The sequence below is a fragment of the Panthera uncia genome, chromosome D4 (assembly GCF_023721935.1).
Source record: "Panthera uncia isolate 11264 chromosome D4, Puncia_PCG_1.0, whole genome shotgun sequence".
NCBI lineage: Eukaryota > Metazoa > Chordata > Mammalia > Carnivora > Felidae > Panthera > Panthera uncia.
Genome location: NC_064807.1, coordinates 71,192,639 through 71,215,765, shown reverse-complemented (window position 1 = coordinate 71,215,765; position 23,127 = coordinate 71,192,639). Strand labels below are relative to the sequence as shown.

Below are 23,127 nucleotides of genomic sequence, written 5' to 3'. Positions count from 1 at the left end.
CATCATGTTGATAGAACAGTATTGAGAAAAGGTAAGAGACACAGTTGAATGGAGTACTTCTCCAAAATTCCTTCTCAGCTTAATCAACTGCAGACATTTAATGAGCTCCTCTTGAATGCTTCTCCTTCTTGGCCCACCCAAGAAGAGAAGCCTAGCTTGGACAATTAGGCCTAGAAAAAGATGCATGGGCCACTTCTTCAACTATATACAGACCACCTGAAATTGAAACTTGAATGCCCTCTTAATCTGTGGGTCATAGAAATCTCACGAAGAATTGGAAGGACCAATCACATGGAGGTCATTGCATGGAGCTCTGCAGTAACATACAAATTCTGTAATAACTGTTTGAACATGTCTAGGAATTTCTCAGGCTAGCATGTTGCTCCCTTCTAGAAATATAATAAAGAAAAGCCTCTCTTTCCAGACAAACCAAGTACAGAAGATGTTCCACAGGAATCTGAATCTTGCTATTTGAGGGTGATGATGTTAACAACCAGTACTCAAAACTAAACCAGTATTTGTACTCCAGGTACTATTTGCATGTATTTCTGGAGTTATAATTGCATTTTAGGCTTCACTCCCCAGAACTACCTACCTACTGTCTGCAAAGAGAAACCTAAGTATCTTTATATCTAACTTTTGATAGTGGGTATGCTTACTTTATGCTCACTCTCTGGCATTTAGGTTTTTCTATCTGTTACTGACTTACTTTCCAGGCTATTTCAAACTAATCCTTTTTGCCAATATTCCACTGAAACTGATCTACTTACTTTTCCTGAATAAACTGAGCACTTTGACATTTGTATGCCTTTTTGGCTTGGGTCATTCCCCTAATTCCTCTCTCTCCCCCATTTCCTGAATATGTGCAAACCATTATTAATTCAACATTTACCCAGTTAAATATACCAGAATTAGGGTGAAGTTAAAACATGGCCCTTGCTCTTCTGAGTTTACAGTCTAGCTCATTCTTTTTAAAAAAAAAAAAAATTCTTTTTTAATGTTTATTTATTTTTTGAGACAGAGAGAGACAGAGCATGAACGGGGGAGGGTCAGAGAGAGAGGGAGACACAGAATCTGAAACAGGCTTCAGGCTCTGAGCTGTCAGCACAGAGCCCGACGCGGGGCTCGAACTCACGGACCGCAAGATCATGACCTGAGCCAAAGTCGGACGCTTAACCGACTGAGCCACCCAGGCGCCCCCAATCTAGCTCATTCTTAAAGGATTATTTAATATGCCATCTCTTCCATTAGGTTTCCCTTGGAATCTTGACAGAAGAAATCTCTTTTCTGAATTTCCCTGGCAGTCTTCTCTTATGGAAAATTTGACTTACAGTTCTTAAAATACATGATGAAAAACACCATTTTTATACAGCAAGTTCCTTAAGGACAAGCAAACTTTCTAATTTCTACCTCCTTACTGCATCTGGAAGAACATTCAACAGACGTTCATTCATTCCCAAAGTACCATCCACGTAGGTTTCAAGATCTACCCCCAGTGAGCCAGATGCAAAAAGACAAGATTCTTGCCTTCATGGGGCTTACTCTGGGAAGAGAAAGCCCTCATTAAGTATGTAAACAAATAATTATGTGTAAGTGTATATAATTACAAATCGTGATATATGAAATGAAGGAAATAAATATGGCATTGCAGCAGAGAACAGAAAGAACCAATTTAGATGGCAGGGGAGAGGCATGTGGAGAGAGAGACAAGCCCTCTCTAAGGAGGTAACCTTCAAACAGACTGATAAATAACTGGAGTTGGGTAGAAAGGTAAGGGAACAGCATCCCGGAGTCAAGAAAAGAATCAAGGGCATTCAAGGTCAGTATGAATAGAACACAGTGAGTCATTTTAAGGGGACTATATTTTATTTGAAGGGCAACTGGCAGCTATGAGGGTAATGAGCAGGGAAGGGATATGATTAGATTTATATTTTAATAGAGTACTTTTGCTGCTGTGTAGAGTAACTGGCCTTTATTTGCTCTTCCCTAACATTTTCTGCTCAAGTTCTTCTGTGAGGTATTCACAGGAAAAAAAAAAATCCTTATGGAATCATGGGCTATAATCCTCTGATTTGCCAGAAACCAGAAAGACATCTGTTAAAGCTTTAGAAGGATCAGAAGAACCTTCTAATGTCTGGGTTATAAAATGGTTTGAGGGTCAAAATTGAAGAATATTCTACAAGGACTATCCCGGGTTGTAAGAGCTTTTCAAGTCCCATGCCACCCTTTATCAATGAGAGTTAAGCTTACAGAATATTGTTAAGAGCATGAGTTTGGAGCCAGATGGCATTCAAATCCTGGCTTGGTTAATTTCCAGCTGAGTGTCATGGTGACATTTCCTATAAAACTTCCCTGGATCTTTAGGTTATTAGTGGGTACTGTGTACAGAGTATGCTAAAGAGACTGTGTCCAGATTACAATAGTATTTGGATAAATGATTCAAATTTGGTAATGTGCTCAATAGAAAAATATGATAAAAGTACACTAAGCTCTCTGCAGGACATGAACGGCAGACTGAGGTACATGGCAAGTACTTAATAGATTTTTAGTGGATTATACAATCTATACTATACATGGAAACCTTCAACAGTGATAGAAACAACTCCATTTTTCACTTATACCTTTTCCAAACATTAGCAACAAATCCAGAATTTATGTGATTCCAGTTTTTAATTGCTCCAATGTTTTGAGGACAGTGGAACACACATTAGACTGAGTCTAAGATCTGGCTTCTGGTCCATGCAACTCCATCGCTTTATGTTCTTTCGGATAAAACACCTATGTCCGAGTTTCTCAATTTTGGCATTACTGACATTTGAAGCTGAATAATTTCATTGTTGAATGAGCTGTCCTGTCCATTGTAGTATGTTTAACAGCACCCCTAGCCTTTACTCACCAAATGCCAGTGGCAGTGTCCCAGTTGTGACAACTAAAAATGTCTCCAGACATTGCCAAAAGTCCCCCGAGGGGCGAAATCACCCTACCTTTCTGAGAACTACTTTGATCTTGGAGTTTCAGTGTCTCATCCAAAACTCGGGGAAACATAGAAATAACATCTGTTCGCCTTTAGGGTTGTTACGTCATTCAAATGAAATAATGAATGGGAAGAAATACTGAGGGGGAAAAAGACCATATAACATATGTAAAAGCATTATTATTCAGTGCGTTATTATTATTTTGAAGTTTTTACTTCTATTCCACTCAGTTACCATACTGTGTAATACCAGCGTCAGGGGCACAATCAGTGACTCGACACCCACACACAACACCTGGTGCTCATCACAACAAGTGCACTCCTTAATTCCCATCACCTGTTTCACCCACCCTGTCCACCTCCCTTCTGGCATCAGTGAGTTATTATCATGCTGAGTGATCAATAATGAGGCTGAAGAAAACTATTCACATCTTGCTTACAGGATGCATCGTAAGGCTTAGGTTAAGGCTGTTATGCTGTCTAATACACCTTCTAGGCATTCAATAAATATTTGTTGATTGACTCTAAGTCTGGGTCCAATAATCACTTCATTTACTTTTGTGGCATGTTCTTAGGTCATTCTGCTGAGCTACAACAGTGTAGTGTGCTTCCAAACTTAACGGCACTTGAAAGATGGGCCTGGGTTAAACGAGAATGGCTACGCATTTTGCAGATGGAAAATTGAGGTACTCAAGGTTAACAGACTGGCTGAGGTCATCATGTGGCAGTCAGTCTGGTGGCAGTCTGCAATTAGAATCCAGATTCTGACCTCTAGCGCTCTATCATTTGTGCCATGGCACTTTCATCTACCCGCCTTGTGTCTCCGTCTCTTAACACAAAGTCAGCTATTCTGCTTTCCAGCTGCAATCCTGGAAAATTGCGATAAGGAAACAGAGTTGCAACTTTTTTTAATTAAAAAAAAAAAAAAGTTTATTTCTTTATATTGAGAGAGAGTGAGCAGGAGAGGAGCAGAGAGAGAGGAAGAGAGAGGATCTTAAGCAGGCTCTGCACTCTCAGCACAGAGCCAGACCTGAGGAACCGTGAGATCATGACCTGAGCTGAAATCAAAAGTTAGAAGCTTAACCAACTGAGCCACCCAGGCACTCCTGGGGTTGCAGTTTTTAATGAGAGAGGTTTACAAAGAAAAGTGGACCTATTTTTATTGGGAGGCACACGTGGTTATTCCCTGTCTTCGGGGTAAACCAGTGCCAAGTTATCCAAGCGCCTTGCCAAGTCTCTAAGTCCTTGCCCAGTAAGCTGCCCCAGAGGAACTAAGTCTACTGTTAGCTACCCCTAGAGCAGTTGCACTGCTTTCTACTGTGCTACGGCATACAATTTGGGCTAAAGTTGTAACCTACAGTAATCCTGACTGTTCTACCTCTACATGGCTCTAAGTAAGGTGAGAAAAGACTTCTCTCCTTACCTACTTTCTCACCTAAGTAAGGTGAGAAAAGACATAGCCCGAGCTCCAGGCCACATTTCAGCATTCTGTTAAAATTCACGCAATCCCAAAATGCCATCATTCTACTATAGGTTTTCAGTGTCAGAACCAGAACTCTTACAGAATAACTTGTAAGGGCACCTGGGTGGCTCAGTTGGCTAACTGTCTTGACTTCAGCTCAGGTCATGATCTCAGGGTTCAGGAGATCGAGCCCCACACTGGGCTGGGCTCTCTGCTGTCAGCGCAGAGCCTGCTTAGGATCCTGTCTCCCTCTCCTTCTGTCCCTCTCCCGCTCTCTCTCTCTCAAAAATAAACATTAAAAACAACAACAACAACAACAAAAACTAAGGGGCACCTGCAGGGGCTCAGTGGGTTAAGCGACCTACTCTTGATTTCGGCTCAGATCATGATCTCATGATTTGAGCTCTGTGTCCAGCTCTGTGCTGACAGTGCACAGCCTGCTTGGGTTTCTCCCTTTCTTCCTATCTCTCTCTCTCTCTGCTCCTCCTGCTCCCTGCCATGTGCTCTCTCTCTCTCTCTCTCTCTCTCTCTCAAAATAAACAAACATGAATAAAGATTTAGAAATAAAATAAAATACCAGATCACCTCTAATTATTATGCCTCTGTACAAGCTTTCAAATGCTGAATATCGTCACAGAGTCATCACTCCCAACCAATCCTCTGGATAAATTGCAGCCACCCTTAATCCTTACCATTATTATAATTTGAAAGAATACTAGAGAGTAAATTCAGGAAATTTTGGTTCTAGCCTAGGTTTTTCCATTATTTCAGGTAATTTAATCTTTATGGGCACAGTTTCCTCAGTAAAGAAAATAACTCATCTTTAGGGCCTATTTCAATTAGAAAAGTTTAGGTATATGTAATATTTTTCAATGAGAAACAAATGCATATCTGTCTTTTCTAGATGCACTGTGAATATTGATATGCTTTAGACATTCTAACATCTCAGTGGCTTTAACACTTATCAAACACATTTCAGAGCATACTGTTCATATCGCCCTGTAACATTTTCCAATTCACCAATCTTAACCATCTCTTCTGAAAGATACCTTGCTGAAGCAGAAACAGTTAAGAGCAAGAGCCCTCTTGGTCTGGGAGTCAGCCTGCTAACTGTTGAAACTCAAAACAAGTTACTGAAACTTTGTGGGATAATAGATCCATAAAAACCAGGAAACAAAATCTCATAATATTTTGAACATCAAAATGTAAAAATACATATGAAAGTGACTGGTACATTAATCACATAGAAAACAGTGTTAATTTCCTCCTAACTCAAGGGTTTCTTTCAGTGTGTCCTAGGACCGCCTGAATCAGAATCATTTAGGATATTTGGCAAAAAATGAAAATTATAGACCCCACTCCAGACTAGTGCATCTTCTCTCAGGGAATGTGCCTCAAGATCTAGACATTTATCAAGCTATATAGGCAATTCTTAACACCCTAAAATCTGAGAACCATAGTTCTGAATTATAGAGATGTATAAAATAGATATATACTACTCAGAATCTAAGGACTGGATGTTTAACAAGTGAGAGCTTAAAGAAAAGAAAGAAAGGAAAAGAAAGCCAAGATTCAACCAGGGACTAAAATAAAGCATTGTTTGTTGTGATATTCCAAAAGGGGAGAGCTAGCCTACCCTCACTTAAAAGGTACACATACCATCACCTAATAATCAAAGAACTTTCTGGGTTAACATTGAATTTAATACCAAATGGCTCATCTTTGGGATTTGAGAGAAGTTTTTCCACCTACTATGTGAATAAAATCTCTGAGTTTCGGATGAAGAGGAATTTATACATCTCTTGTAGTTTTATTTTTCTAGACTAGTTGTGAAATATACTAACTGAACTACTTGAAAGACAAACCTCAAATAGGAAATGCACTGTTTTACTGTCTAAAAACCAAACGAAAACCAAAAATCACCCCCCCCAGAAAAAAAAACCAACCCCAAAATACAAACAACAAGACCCACAAAAAAACCAAACCGCCGTGTGAAGAAATTGTTGGATATAGTTCCCAACATGATTAATGAAATTAAGATGGGCTCCCAGGGTCTGTTCCTAACCAACCATTAGCTCCTGCATTGAAACCGGAAACTCTGAGGTCCTGAATAGCCTACCAAAAGCAACCAAAAAAATCATGAGCAGGAAACTGTGGGCAGAAAAGGTATTTTCCCTTTTTTTTTTATGGTGGCTCTCCAAGTACACAAGGGAGTATAGCCATTCCCCTAACTGGTAAGACTGTACCTACTGGTTGTGGGCCCTTGGGCAAATTACTTAATATCTCTGTCCCTCAGCGTTGGTAAAATCAGGGTAATAAAAGTAGCTACCTCCTAGGATTATTTTAAGGACTGCTATAAGGAGCTCACTAAGGTGACAGCATAGTAAAGAGGGCAAGTTAGCTTCCTCAGAGATAGGGATGTCAGTGGCACTGACCTCATCACAGTGTGCACCCAAACACATAAAACCCTGGAATACTGTATTGTATTACTTTTTCATCTACTGTTCTTGGCATAAGGGCAATTTTCTGTCTTTGATTTGTCTTTCACCCCCTACTCCATAGCTAGTCTTTCTTCCTAACCTTTGCTATTCTCATTTTGGGAGTTTTTGGGGTGAGCTAGTGAATCCTAGCCACTTACCTTCACACACAGGGTCATCCTTCACCTATGTTGAATTGGGTGGGTCAGTAATTGCTTTAATTTGATCCTAATCTGCATCTCTATTCTTTGAATGTCTCAAGGGGCACCTGAGTGGCTCAGTCAGTTAAGCGTCCCTCAGGTCATGATCTCACGGGTTTGTGAGTTCAAGCCCCGCACTGGGCTACGTGCTGACAGCTCAGAGCCTGGAGCCTGCTTTAGACTCTGTCTACTACCCCCCCACCAAATAAATAAATAATAAAAAAAAAAATCGGAAAGGTCTCAAATCTTCACACTTCTTTCTCCACGTCTTCTAATTGTAATTATAAAAGATACTTTCTACGAGTGGTTTCCCCGCCAAGCAATTAAATTCTCCAACACCAGCTGGGTGTCCTACAATTCAACTGGATTCTGACACTGCGCAGAGACAACATCAGATTCCACAGGTTAAGGGCTTAGTCCTATAAGACTGCCCTCCACGTCAGATGCCAATTACAAACTTAGGTTGTTGCCTGTGTTTCCAACTGGATATAAAATCAAAAGTCTCCACAACCCTTTCTCTTTGGGTTCAGTTAATTTGTTAGAGCAGCCCACAGATCGAACTCAACAGATTACAGATTTATCACAAAGGATATTAATACAAATTACTAGCCTCATGAAGAGAGGGCAAGATCCGGAACAAAGGAGCTTCTGTCCTGGCACATGTAAGCATTCTGGATTCCCAAGCTAAAAGCTCTCTGAACTTTTTTTTTTAAATGGAGGTTCCATGACAGGGGCATGATTGATTAAATGATTGGCCACTGGTGACAACTCGATCTTTAGCCCCATTCCCCTCCTAGGAGATTGGGGGCTGAAAGTCCAATTCTCCAATCATTATTGGTTTGCTTCACTGGCAACCAACCTCAGGAGACCTCAGGGCTTTCTAAAAGTTACCTCATTAGAGTTGGATAGAGGCCTGGGAGGAAGGGCAGGCAAGCTGCTGGGTAGGATATAAAGGTAGAGAGAGGATAATATGGTGTGTGGTGGGTACTTGAAGTTCCAGGAATATTTAGTGTTTTGATTTCACAATCAAAGAAAAACTAAATAAAGTATAATAATTTATTATAAACGTTTTCAATTATCTGCACATTAGACTGAATGGTATAATTAACTCCTATGTACCCACTGCCCAACTTCTACACTTAGCAACTCAAGGCCAGCCTGGTCTCATCTATACCCCATTCATTCCCATGGCCCATATAATTTTGATGCAAATCTTGACTATTATGATATTTTATTCGTATGCATTTCCACATCTCTAAAAGAGGGGGACCTTAGAAAAAAAACAAGAGAAAATACAATACCATTAACTCACCTGAAAAATTAACAATTCTTTATTCATCAAGTGTCCAGTTTGTGTTTGCATTTCCCCAGAGTGTCTTATTCATTTTTTAAGAACATGAACTTTACTTAGAAGGTTAAGTAACTCAAGTTCATGCTCTTGATTTCCTACTAAATTATAGACTGCTAAAAAAGAAGTTACCTCATTATAACATAACACAGGGCACTTATAGCTCTCATCACTTAGGAAATCTCAAGGATTTTAGGAGTTCTGTGCCAGAAATGGGATGCAGACCATATATTTCTTATCATAAATCACAATATCACACTTTAAAAAATGGGTTTTTAAAAAAAAATTTTTTTAAATATTTATTCTTTCTGAGAGAGAACCTGAGAGAGTGTGAGCGGGGGAGGGGCAGAAAGAGAGAGAGGGAGACACAGAATCTGAAGCAGGCTCTAGGCTCTGAGCTGTTAGCACAGAGCCTGATGCGGGACTCAAACCCACAGACGGCAAGATCATGACCCGAGCCAAAGTTGGACGCTTAACCGACTGAGCCACCCAGGTACCCCAGAAAACTGTTTATATTTCTATAGTCATTTCACTAAGATTCTGGGAAGGAAAAGAAATGTGCTCAAAATGCCATCTTGAAATGGAAATAGGATACATTATATTTTTACCCATCTCATCTTTTTTACATCCTAATTTAAGAATAGGGAAAGGGTAGTAATACTGCCCCTTAATTCTAAGCTATAACATAGCACCATACACCTTGTGGTATTTCTGAAACCATAATAAAGTAAACTCTTTTCATGTAGCTAATGGCCCTTTAACAAGCTGTCCAAATAACAGGCAGAAAGAAGCCTAGTGAGGCATCTAGCTTGAGCTACCCAGCAGTAACTTCCCTGGGAGCCTGACATTTAGGAAAGCTTATATTTGAAAAGATGGGACCTACCTGGGGAAGCTGTGTGTTTGGCCCTATCATCCTCTCATCTGCAACTTTAGGAGGTATAGTGTACAAGAGGGCTGAGCTATCTCCTATCCCACAGAGTCTTTACGTGTTTAAAGCATGGTTCATAGACAAGTTTCTTTATTCTAAAATCAGAATGGTCAAAGGGCACCTGGGTGGCTCAGTTGGTTGAGCGTCCGACTTTGGCTCAGGTAATGATCTCGAGGTTCATAAATTTGAGATCGGGCTCTGTGCTGACAGCTGGGAGCCTGGAGCCTCTTCAGATTCTGTGTCTCCCTCTCTCTCTGCCCCTCCCCCGCTCATTTTCTCTCTCTCTCTCTCTCTCTCTCTCTCTCTCTCAAAAACAATAAACATCAAAAAATTTAAAAAAGGGGCACCTAGGTGGCTCAGTTGGTTAAGTGTCCAACTTCGGCTCAGGTCATGATCTCACGGTTTGGGAGTTTGAGCCCCACATCAGGCTCTATATTGACAACTGAGTCTGGAGCTTGCTTCAGATTGTTTCTCCCTCTCTCTGCCCCTTCCCCCGCTCATGCTAGCTCTCCAAAAATAAATAAACATTAAAAAATTTTTTCTAAAAAATCAGAGAAGCCAACACTAATCCAATTGCCTCTTCTAAACATATGGCTGCATTTATAAGCCAGAGTTTATATTTATCTAATATTCCCTTTTATTTTTATGATTTCATACACATGAGACTTGTGGGAATAAAAAGATACATGTTTATTTTGAGATGAACCTCCTAGGTTATTGCTAGAGTGTGTCTAACTTCACAGCTGCCACTAGTGTGTAGTTAAGTAAATAAGGTCCACATTTTTAACCACAGTACAAAGAATGACTGTGGGAGCCAGAAGGAATGTGTGTGTAGATTTACCCAAACACACACCCACCCACACATACACCCTTCTTCAAGACAATTTACTCGACCTTTTGTTCCTTCCGGAATCGTAATAGGTGTGCTCAGGGGTCGGTTGGAAGGTGTGTCATATATGGGGGTGGGGGAGGGAAGGAGAGATATGGCACCTTGAGAGGGTAGCGGGATAGAGGCTGGATCACTCAGACATCTACTCAACTCAGTTCAACATTCAATTAGTATTAAGTACCCTCTGCCCCAGGGGCTTTAGAGAATGTTGTGATGACGCCCATGGAGGCTCTAATTGAAACCTACTACCTACAGAACAAATTTCACAAATTTGTCTTAAGACACCTAGAAAGAGAATGAGATGGAGGTGAGAAATGGAGGGAAGGTTAGTAGGTCCAGTCAAGAAGTATGAGGGGATGACAGAATTTCGATCTGCTTTGTGCCCCTAGCACCTCAGAAAGACATGTGATTGCTAGAGTATCACCTATTTCACAAAATTATCACATTCCACAATCATCAAAAACCTGGGAAGCCAGTGAAAAACACACACCAACAGACAGATCTCAGTTAGGCTCTCCTTTATCTTTCTACTTTCATTCCCTACATAGACTGTCATAAACAGCTAATCTTCTGAATCCTCTATGAGGTGATGAGGGAGCATAAGGTCAGCTCAGGGCAAAGCACAAGCTTAACAACCGTCCCACTCCCACCCCAGGTGGGATATATAGGACACTCCTCAGGCACCCCTGGCTGCCCAAGAACAAAGGGAAGGAAAGAAAACAAATGGCTCACCGATAGAGATCACAGTCATGCAGGACAGGGGTATCCTTCAGTTTACAAATATCTTAGTAAATTACAAGGAAAAGGCAATCTTATCAATAGCCTAATCTCCAGAAACCTATAGACTCAGTTTCCTAGATTCCTTAATATCACCCTCCCCTCTATAGTGATGAAGGGAACAAAGCCAAGAAGGAAATGGCAGATAAAATTAAATTTCCTTATAACCTGCAGTCCATTGACAAATACTTGAGGTAAACACAGAGTATAATATTTCTCCAGGAACCCCCTACAGTCATATTGTTAATGCCTTACTAGAGGAAGAACAACCTTAGCTTGATAATAGTAAGGCCTCTGGCTTCTTTGAGTCCTGTTTAGCATATGAAAGTCCTTCTGGGGGAAAAAAAAAAAAGCCCTTCTGGAGACCTCCCTTTGGCCTTTACCTCCTCCAACTCCATAGTATATAACCAGTCACTCCTCACAACCCCAGCAGCTCTTTCTTCCCAGGGGTCCTGTCCCGGTGTTTTGGGTTTTTAAAAAAAAATTTTTAAACATTTATTTATTTTTGTGAGTGAGAGAGACAGCATAAGCGGGGGAGGGGCAGAGAGACAGAGACACAGAATCCTAAGCAGGCTCCAGGCTCTGTCTGAGCTGTCAGCACAGGGCCCCACCCGGGGCTGTAACTCAGGGACTGCGAGATCATGACCTGAGCTGAAGTTGGACGCTTAAAGGACTGAGCCACCCAGGCACCCCTAGGTGTTTTAATAAAATCACCTTTTTTGCACCAAAGAGGTCCCCAGAATTCTTTCTTGGATGGTAGGTCCAAAACCCCACCACTCCAAAACCCCATCGTAAGTACTGGTAAAAGTAGTTAGGCAACAGTTCTCTTTTTGTCCTGAGTTTATAACATAACATTGACCTTACAAATTAACTTCTGAGTAATAGCACACTGAACAGCACTAGAGAAATCTATAGGATTGTAATGTAGTAGGTGACTTTTGTCAAGTTTGCAATTCAACATCATTTTGGTAACATTGCATACTTGGCCTTTACTTGAGATGTAGTCTCTGAATAAAAAGAGATTAAAAATTAAGATGTCTGGGCGCTTGGGTGGCTCAGTTGGTTAAGCGTCTGACTTTGGCTCCAGTCATGATCTCATGGCTTGTGAGTTCAAGCCCCACACTGGGTTCTGTGCTCACAGCTCAGAGCCTGGAGCCTGCTTCAGATTCTGTGTCTCCTCTCCCTGCCCCCCTCCTGCTCGCACTCTCTCTCAAAAATAAACATTAAAAAAAAAATTAAGATGTTTCAAGAAAACGATACCTTCTCATCTCTTTTACTGTTCATTTTCAATTAAAATCTCATAGAATACCAGAACTAGGAGAGTGTTTAATTATCAGTCTGATGTACATACCCTTTGAGCCAGCACTTCAAGTTGACCCTTGAAGAACACAGGGGTTGGGGCATCGACCCACAAGCAGGTGAAAATCTGTGTATGACTTTTGATTCCCCCCAAACTTAACTACTAATAGCCTACTGTTGACCGAAAACCTTACTGATAACATAGTCCATTAATATGTTTTATATCTTATATATATTATGTACTGTATCCTTACAATAAAGTAAACTAGAGAAAACAAAGTTTTATTAAGAAAATCATAAGGAAGGGAAAATACATTTACAGATCAGTACTATAAAAAATCCACCTGTAAGTGGACTCACATAGTTCACAAACCTACCATGTTCAAGGGTCAGCTGTATATATCCTAAAGACACATTGAAACATATGTCAACTGTTATAGGAACAAAGTTATCTGTCAGAGGACTGTGATAGCAAAAGATTGAAAATACAGTGTAAATAGGGGTGCCAGGGTGGCTCGGTCAGTTAAGAGTCTGACTTCGGCTCAGGTCATGATCTCATTGTGAGTTTGAACCCCCCATCAGGATGTGTGCTGACAACAGCTCTGAGCCTGGAGCCAGCTTCAGATTATGTCTCCATCTCTGCTCCCCTCCCCTGCTCGCTCTGTCTCTTTTTCTCTAACATAAAACATTAAAAAAAATTAAAAAAAAAAATACAACGTAAATGTTCATTGATTGGGCACCGATTAAATAAATAATCATATTTCCATAAAATGGAATACTTTGCAGCCATAAACAATGAGGAAGCTCTTGGGGTGCCTGGGTGGCTCAGTCAGTTAAGTGTCTGACTCTTGGTTTTGGCTCAGGTCATGATCTCATGGTTTGTGAGATGGAGCCCCGCCTTGGGTTTTACACTGACAGGGGGAAGCCTGCTTGGGATTCTCTCTTCCTCTCTCCCTCTGACCCTCCCCCACCCCTGCTCTTTCTCTCAAAATAAATAAATAAACTTAAAAAGTATATACATATTATTTGTAAACATCTATACTATCAGGGTACAAGAAAGTGGTAACTAGGTCCCTAGGAGGGGAACTGGTCAGATGTGGGTAAAGAGTAGAAGGAGCGTTTTTCACTAATATCCTTTTATACATTTTGAATTGTCAACCATGTGAATATATTTCCTATTCAAAAATTATCAAGTCCAACTCCCTTATTTTACAGATGGAGAAACCGAGGCCCACGTTAGTAAACAATAACGCTAATATACTCTTTATTCAACTGAATCCGTAATACTTACTTCTCACATAAGGCTTCTGTAACAGTGGTCTAACCACGTACCCCGACCCTCTCATTTCTTCAGATGGTTCTTCAGATGGGAAGCAGCTAAGCAGGAGGGATTTCTGAGCTTTACATATCCTGCTTTAGTGACAAATAACATAGAAGCTCCTGTTTCTATGGCCCACTCTCACCTTTCCGTACATAGAAGATCAAGTGTACAACATTTTTCACAAAGGCCTTTGGCGAAGCTTTTATTTACCTGGTCTGAATAAGACAACTTAAATTTGATATGTCAAGCAAACAAACTGAAAAGGTCTTTTGGTTATGCAATGATACAAGGGCCTAAGTCCAATGGGGAGTGGACCTCCCAGCTACTATACTCCATTTCTCAGATACCCTTTGTTGTTGGCTAAGCCATATCCTGAAATCCAGCAAGCACAAGATGCACCCTTTCATACTCCTCTTACTGGATCCTTGTGTAGTCTTGACACATTTCCAACGTGCTGACCACAAGTGCTTTAGTATGATTTACATAGATTACAGTGTTTTACAGAGAGTGTGGTAAAAGTAGCAAAAACACTGGACTAGACACAGGTGGCCCCGGGCTACAGACGCATGTGCCATACGTTAGCCACATGACATTAAGCAAATCACTCAAGCCAACAAATACTAGTTTATTGCAAAATGGATATAAAAATATACCTACACTCCATCAACTCATAGGGTTGGGAGGATCAAATAAAATATGTCAAAATACTTTTGATTCTAAGTTATAGTAAGGATGAAATCCTATTAGTAATAGCTTGCTTACTCATTAGATGACAAAAACTCTGCAAGGAGATGTCCAAATCACACATACGGCTCACTTCCACGTCACTTAAAGTATATAGCCTCTTGGGGGACCTGGGTGGCTCAGTCGGTTGAGCGCCCAACTTTGGCTCAGGTCACGATCTTATGGTTCGTGAGTTCAAGCCCCACATTGGGCTCACCGCTATCAGTGCAGAGCCCGCGCTTCAGGTCCTCTGTCCCCCTCTCTCTGTCCCTCCCCTGCTTACGTTCTCTCTCTCAAAAATAAATAAACATTAAGAAAAATGTATACAGTCCCTTACAGTTTGATTTAAAGAACACAAGCTAGGTTGTAACTGGTGGCTCAGTGGGTTGAGGATCTGACTCTTGATATCGGCTCAGGTCATGATCTCCCGGTGGTGGGACTGAACCCTGTACTGGGCTCAGCACTGAGCATGCAGCTTGCTTGGGATTCTCTCTCCCTTTCTCTCTGTACCTCCCCTACTTAAAGACTCTCTCTCTCTCTCTCTCTCAAAGTAAATAAACTTAAAAAAATAAAATAAGATAAAAAAGAACACAAGCTAGTCAGATAAACATACATTGGCAAAGCATTGCTTTAACTGCCTTCCTGTTATAATCAAAGGCAAAGGTCCCCCTTGCTTAAATTTTCCTTTTTTTCTTTTTAAGTAGGCTTCCCGCCCAATGTGGGGCTTGAACTCATGACCCTGAGATCAAGAGTCCTATGTTCTACTGACTGAGCCAGACGGGCACCCCTAAATTTTCCTTCGGTTATATTACAAAGGATTTTAATCATCTAGATCATGTTTTTGGTTTGCCTCTGAAGAATATTGGGAATAAATTTGGTGTGAAGCAGAAACTAGAAAGCATCTTAACTGCTACTACTTTACTCCTCCCTCCCTTTAATTAATAAAGGATGATTTAATGAAAATGCACCGAGAGAATGTAAACCAGAAAGAGAAAAGTTGTTTATTACCTCAGATTGAGGTTGCATGGTGTGGTAGAGAAAGTACTGGGCTAGGAATCAGAAGACCTGGGTTCTAGATCTGGCTCTTGGGACTTACTGTATTTGTGACCCTGAGGAACTCACTCACTCATTCATTCATTCATTCATTCATTCAGTATATTGTGTACCTATTGAGTGATGGTACTGTGGTGAACTCTTATCCTCAAGAAGTCCAGTCTGTTGGAGAAGAAATACATACAAACAATAAAAAACAGTAGAAGATGTACTAAGATATAGATCATGCAGAGGGCTGTGTGGGAGCTGATAAAAAGCCATCAGAAAAGGTAGGAGGAAAAAAAAAAGGAAGGAGAGAGGAACAGGGTGGGGGTGGGGGTATACTTAGCATTCCTTTGCCTTTTATTTTATAAACCAAAAGACTAAGTTCCAGGTGCTCTTAAACTGCTTCAAAATTGTGTAAACAGCACATTTTTCACAGCACCTCTACTACCTATTTAGAGAAAAGACTCAACCTGACTAACAAAAAAGGTGCTTTAACGTGTCACTGGTCGCTAGAGTTCTGCTCTCGATAGAGATTCCCTCCAAACCATTTATCCATTTACTTCTGGAATGCAGGTTTCCATGTCAGTATACTGTATTGCATAATGTCCTCAGCCTACAAAAGCAGGTTGTATACAGAAGCCTAGGGCCTTTGTGTAAAAGGAAAAGAGGTAGGGTGGACCCTTCTCAAAGGTTTCCTTCTCTGCAGGGCTTTGCATTCCTAAGGATGGGCCCCTCCTCTGCTTGGGAAGGTCACCTAAATCTGAAATGATATGACTCAAAGCAATGGAACTTCAAAAGCATTTCCTTCCCAGTCCCTACTGTAAGATTTCTTTTGGCATAAAAGGCTCATTTTAAAGTATTAAGTATCACACTTTTGATGACTTCTCATACTTAGTCATGATCTACAAAAAACTTCTGATTTTTAAAGTGGCTTTATTATGCTAAAAGCTGCCTGTGGGAGTGCCAGCATCATCAACCTGCCCTCCCTTCTCCCTCCCCATCCCCCAGTCGTGCCAGGCTTGCCAACCTTAAATGGCAGTTATCTGGGGGATGCCTGGTCACTGATTTATCTGACATCTTCCACCAGTTCAAGTCATCTTGCCATTGTAAACACTTGCTTTTCCAGTGATAATTATGCCACCTTCTTCTGTTTTGCAGCACTTCAAAAAGGGATCAACGCAGAGCCAAACCAGAACCGGGAGAGGCAAAGAACAAGGTTCAGAGACTCCTAGGAGTATGGCAAAATTGTTCCCTTTAGAGCATTTAGTTTTATTTACAGTCTAGAACCTTTATTTTTCTCATTCAAAACTGAGATTATAATCCGAAGAAAAACTGGACTGAGGTTTTTAACAGCTAATACCCATGCACCCAGTAGTGTTTACCATGCCTTATCTCATTCAGTCCTCGGGTCAACTCCACGTTCCAGGACTTAGAAAAATGAAGTGGATACTCATATGGGGCAGAGCTAGAGAGAATTTTACTTTTTACATCATATACTCTTAAACCACTTGAATTTTTTCATATAACTCATGTCATGTAGGATAAATAATCCCATTTCCCACATGGCTAAATACAAACTTATCCCCTTGGCCTTCAAAGTATTAAACAAATATGGCCCTGCTCTCCTTTTCAATCTTAATCCACTACTTCCTGATGTGTTCTGCTGTCCTACAATATTTTTTAAAAATTTTTTAATGTTTATTTTTGAAGAAGAGAGAGACAGAATGTGAGTGGAGGAGGGGCAGAGAGAGAGGGAGACACAGAATGTGAAGCAGGCTCCAGGCTCTGAGCTATCAGCACAGAGCCCGACGTGGGGTTCGAACACACATACTGTGAGATCATGACCTGAGTCGAAGTTGGACACTCAACCGATTGAGCCACCTAGGCGCTCCTGCTGTCTTATACTCTTAGCAAACCATCCTCACAGAATTCTCTTAACCAATTTAAATAACACAGTAACCAGGCTATTTTCTTTTCTTTCTTTCTTTTTTTTTTTAATTTTTTAATGTTTATTTATTTTTGAAGGAGAGAGAGACAGAGCATGAGCGGGGGAGGGGGAGAGAGAGAGGGAGACATGGAATCCTAACCGGGCTCCAGGCTCTGGGCTGTCAGCACAGAGCTTAACGTAGGGCTTGAACTCATGAACCACCAGATCATGACCTGAGCTGAAGTCAGATGCTTAACTGAGCCACCCATGTGCCCCTTGGCTATTTTCTAATATCATGGGATTCCCTTAGGGAATTTGTGTGCTTATCAAGAGTATCAGGTATGTTTGTTAATGAATCAACTGGGGGCCTTGGGTAGTTCAGTTAAGCATCCGGCTTCAGCTCTGGTCATGATCTCACAGTGGGTGGGTTGGAGCCTGCATCAGGCTGTCTCCGGCTCTGCACTGACAGCTCAGAGACTCGAGCCTGCTTCAGATTCTCTGTCTCCCTCTCTCTGTCCCTCCGCCACTGGCATGTGAGCATAGTCTCTCTCCAAAAATAAATAAACATTAATAAAAAAAAAGAAATCAACTTATGCCAATTGTGTTTACTGTTATAAGAATATAATTTAATAAAGTATTATGTAAAGCAATTAAATGTAAGTGAGAAGAGGAAAACAACAGCAGCAGCTAATATTTTCTTACTACCTACCAGATGCTGTTCTAAGTGCTCCACATGAATTGACTCATACAATCTTCACAAGATCCCTAGAGACTGGATACTGTCACTGTCCCTTTTTTCCAAAGGAGAAAACCAAGCAACTTGCTCAAGGACTGCATAACTAATAAACGGCGAAACAATTTGGCTCCAGACATTAAGAGTTTAGCTACTATACTACATAGACTCTCTGGTAGTTACTTCTATGAAAACCAAGTTGAAAGCTTTGCAAAGACTAGATAAAGATGAGTCACACAGATACAGACAACTGTACTTTGTAAGTCAAAGTAGCCATAGATAATATGGCAACAAATAAGCATGGCTGTGTTCCAATGACACTATTTCCAGAAACAGAGGGCTAGGACAAGATTTGGCCGCCATGCTATAGTTTGCAGATCTCTGGGACCCACACCCTAAGAAAAGGCTTATTTTATGAAAACTATTAAATGTTTCTGTTGTTGTTATTGTTTTCTTAAGTAGGGTCCACGCACAATGAGGGGCTTGAACTCGTGATCCTGAGATCAAGAGTTGGGTGCTCTATGGGCTGAGCCATCCAGGTGTCCCAAGAAAAGCCTTATTCTTTTTTATTTATTTACTTATTTTGAGAGAAAGAGAGGGCATGTACAAGCAGGTGTGCACAGGAGGCGCAGAGAGAATCCCAAGCAGGTAACACATTGTCAGCCTGGAAACAGCTTATTTTAAAGAATGGCAAAAAGATGTTTATGCTTTAAGTTAAAATTAAATGTTTAAGATCTGTGTGTAACTAATATCTGAATAATTCCTTGTTTTAACTTATTTTTGTTGTTGGCCAACTATTGGCCCTAACTGCGTCAGATAAAAGGGCAACTCTTGTGCCATAAGAAATTTGTGACTTCTAGGTTCGAGATTGAGCCTGCACTGACAGAGCTTGGGACTCTCTCTCTCTCTCTCTCTCTGCCCCTTCCCTGCTTACGCTCAGTCTCTCAAAATAAATAAATAAACATGAAAAAAAAATTTAAAAAAAAAGGAAAGAAAGAAATAAAGAGAAAAAGAAAGAAAGAAAAAGAAAAAGAAATTCGTGCCTTCTTTCCTGCCTTTTTGCTTTTGCCAAAGCCACCCCCTCAACCTGGAAAACCTTACTTTCTCATTTCACTAGGAACCACCCCAGTCATCTTCAAAGGCCATTATCTAGACCCACAAACTCCACCAAACCAGATATGATCTCTTCTTCCTTTGAAATCCCACAATAATTAATTTCTACTTATGGGACTTACTTTGCTATGTCTTCTCAATTATTTGTATACTTCAATTATCCCCGCTATTCAACCATAAGCACTTTGAGGGCAATGACTTATTCGTTTTCCTATTCCTTGCCAATACCCAGCACAGGGCCTTACACATAGAAGGTTTTCAGATATTTCTTGAACTGGGTTCTGACATTCTTCTGTTTTCAGTGACTGAACAGAAAGAACACTATACCAACTCCCCCAAACCTATATTCAATTCATATCACTATCACCACACCTATGATCTAACCTGGTTATAACTTTAAACATTAATAGTTTTTGTAGTTTAATATTTACAATGCATTCACTAGTAGACTAGTATGGGTGTGCTTATATACAAGAATTATCATCTCTATGGCAAAATTACTGAGAATTTGAAAGGAATTGTTAAAATTGCCACTTCCTAGCTAATCTTCAGGGGTCAATCCATTTTATAAATACACCTAAAAACTGTGTACTTAAAACAAACAAAAATGCTTAATTCACACTTGAGATGAGGGTTGTGCTTTACTTACCTCTGCATCCTCAACAGTACTTAATAGATGTCTGGGTCTAATTCACTCCCAAAGTGTTTAGGGAGTCTGGCCCAAGCTCAGAGTGAGTTAGAAGGGCTGGGATGGGAATTCAGGTTTCTTGATTCCTGGTCCAATATTCCAGTTCAGGAAGACAGTGGCTTTTTAGTGTACCCAATCTTACTGAGGACGCCTTACCATTATCTTCCCCTTTCTCATACAGCTGATCAGAACTAGCAGCTGTGTTCCCACAATGGTGACCTAGGCATGCATGTTTGTGGTGTCTCAAAAATGTTGATCCAGATTTTATGTTCCTGCCTATCTAAAAAGGCTACTTAAGTACCCTGCATGAAAACATTCCCAACTCAAGAATTCAAGATAAGCACTCAAATGATCCTTTAGCATTAAAAAAAAAATGTTTATTTTTAAGAGACAGGGAGAACTAGTGCGTGTGAGTTGGGGAGGGGCAGAGAGATAGAGAGGGAGACAGAGGATTCAAAGTGGGCTCCTCAGATGGCTGTGAGCAGGATGCAGGGCTCAAACTCACAAACAGTGAGATCATGACTTGAGCTGAAGTCAGCTGCTCAACCGACTGAGTCACCCAGGTGTCCCAATCCTTTAGCATTTTTTAAAAGCACTATTCAAGGGTGCCTGGGTGGCCCAGTTGGTTTGAGCTTCTGGCTCTTGATATCTGGATTCTTCTCCTTCTGCCCTCCCCCACTAGCCATCTTTCTCTCTCAAAATAAATAAACATTAAAAAAGAAATAAAACACTATTCTGATGTTTCAGTGCTGGAATGACAATGATCAGTACGAGGAAGAGGAATTAGAAAGAGCTATGTAAATTACTTATGCATTTCATTCTTTCTTTCCCTGAGAGATAGCCAAGTTCATATTCTAAACAGAGCTATGGCAAAGGGTTCCAGTTCTAGTGCTTAGGTTCCAGTGGCATCATTGTTTTCACACTGTCAGCCTTCACTGCTTTAACCATCTTAATCTTTAAAATAAACACAGGAAGCAGACCACAGCCCCATCCCTCGGTTTAACAAAGGAATCCTAACAAAAATTAGTAACACATAATATTTCTAGCTATCCTATTTCCCTCTTTCCCCTCCCCTAGAGCTTTAAACAATAGTAAAATCATCTTCAATTACCAAAAGAGACTAAGCAACCCTGACTGTTCATAGCTAGTACAACATATCTATCTTTCTGGAAGGCAAGAGTCATTGCTGGGCTCACTGGGTCCCACGTGCAAAAAATCCTAAGAGCATAAGTTAAGGAATGGGAACAAGGATGAATTCCATTACTCACTGTAACAAAGAATAAGAAACCATTATTGCCAAGAGGGTACAGTACTCTGTGGCACAGGTGACCTCAAGATGAATAAAACTGTCCCTGCCCTTGAGGAGCTCACACTTTAGTACAAGTACACAAACTATAATAAAAAGCAGAACCAGGGAAGTACCAAGAGGTGGGAAGTTCTCTAGGAGGTGAATCACTATCAATCACTTCACTTCAGTATCATGTTAACAGACTAAAACTTTCAGGTAAGGGACACTTGTTATACTAAACTGTTTGGGAGAAGCCCTGAGTGAAAGAGATCTATGGAAACGGATGCTATGCTACAGAGGCATCTGGGTGGCTCAGTCAGTTAAGCGTCTGATTGTTGGTTTTGGCCCAGGTCATATCTCAGTTCTTGAGTTTCAGCCCTGCATTGGGCTTTGCGCTGACAGTGTGGAGCCTGCTTGGGATTCTCTTTGTCCCTCCTGCGCTCTCTCTCTCAGAATAAACTTTAAAAAACTGTTTAAGAAACGGACGCTACATTATCTGCTTATCTACACCTTGGTTAAATCAGGCCTAACCAGAGATGGTTTCAGCAACTCTACCAGGTTAGTCAAAGAAACACTTACATAAGACACAGAGAAGGTGGAAACTGAAGAAAGAGAAGTCCCCAACAACTGATGTTGACTTAGGTCTGTGGCAAGAAGACGAAGCAAAACCCAGACCAAGACTGGGACTGGGATTTTTGCGCTTCTAAAGTTTTCTCCTTTCCAACACTCACCCCCAGAATATCCCAGCTCTTCTGCACCTCACTTGCATCGAGAGGGGAATTCTCTAAAGATGTATGCCTCAGTCCAGCAATGAGCACTCCGTAAAGGTGCACAGTGCTTAAAACCTGATAAGGTTCTTGCTCACCCATCAGCTTGCTAACTCCTGAACCAAGAGAGGAGGAGGGATCCAGCCCCAGTCTGCCTGCCCTTTACTCTGTGTGACCTAGGACTAGTCATCCAAGGGTTTATTACTCTGTTTCCCTATTGCAAATTCTGGGATTATGAGGGGACTGGGATTGAATTCGATGACCTCTGAGGTCTAAAAGCTTCTTGACCAAGCCGGCACATGGAATTAGTGGACAAATAGCCCGTTGAATAAACAGTGAGGTCGGCCACAGGGCACAAGCGATAGGGACGTCAAGCCCGTTTTATAGACGGGGAAAGTGAGGCACCGAACACCCTGCCCCAAGGTCACTCTCCCTATGTCACTGTGGGCCTGACCGAAAGCGCAGTTCTCCAGTCTGCCAGTCTCGGGCCCTTTCTCCTTTCACAGAGCGGATTAGAGTCGCATGGAGGGTCCTTGTCCTGGAGGCGAAAGGGCTGTTCCTGTGCCAAAGGTGGGAGAGGGCGGGGCTGGGGGTGGGTGGGTGGGTTGCTTACCTTCCAGATCCAGTCTTGCCACCGGCACCTCCCTCTTGGAACCTTAACCCGTCACCAATCGCACGACTCTTCGGAAGCCCCCTCCACTTATGCCCGGCTCGACGTGTCCACGACAGCCACCGAGGCCGCGGATTCCTGCCCCTGCCCCGCCCCCTGCCTCGTTGGCCAATCCCTGCGCAGGATTTTGGAGCTCCCGCGGATTTCACCGCCTCTGCAGGCTGGAGAAGCTTTACGTCACTGGCGCGCGTGCCTGCGAGGCCCTCCCATTTGCCTTTCCCCCACCTTCTCCAGACCTTAGGCCCCTCCCGGCCGATCAACCGTGCAAGAGTTCGTCCTGCCGGAAAGCAGCACGCCGCCGCGGCATTTCACGACGTCAGCGGGGAAAGGCCCCGAAAACCTTCCGACCTCCCCCCTTGCGGCTGGGTGAAAGGCACCGCGATGTTCGGTGCGGGAGACGAAGACGACACCGACTTCCTCTCGCCTAGCGGCGGGTGAGTGACTGAGAAGCGTGGGACCGAGGGCGTGGCTGAGAGAACCGGGCAAATGGTTGGAGGGGTCGCTC

General features: G+C 41.7%; 2 protein-coding genes across 4 annotated transcripts in view; one reads left to right on the top strand and one right to left on the bottom strand.

Moving 5' to 3' along the window:
* The window catches only part of SLC31A1 (solute carrier family 31 member 1), a gene marked incomplete at its 5' end in the record, with an annotated part of 41,050 nt that extends 18,120 nt beyond the window's left edge, over positions 1–22,930 (bottom strand). The window contains one exon of the mRNA XM_049629497.1: positions 22,566–22,930. Coding sequence (XP_049485454.1) covers positions 22,566–22,930 — 365 coding nt within the window. The remainder of the gene's footprint in view (positions 1–22,565) is intronic.
* Positions 22,910–23,127, top strand: part of FKBP15 (FKBP prolyl isomerase family member 15) — a 58,531-nt gene continuing 58,313 nt past the window's right edge. For all 3 annotated transcript variants that reach the window (XM_049636031.1, XM_049636026.1, XM_049636019.1), the window contains exon 1: positions 22,910–23,056. In XM_049636031.1, the coding sequence (XP_049491988.1) occupies positions 23,004–23,056 (53 nt within the window). In that variant the 5' untranslated portion in view covers positions 22,910–23,003. The remainder of the gene's footprint in view (positions 23,057–23,127) is intronic.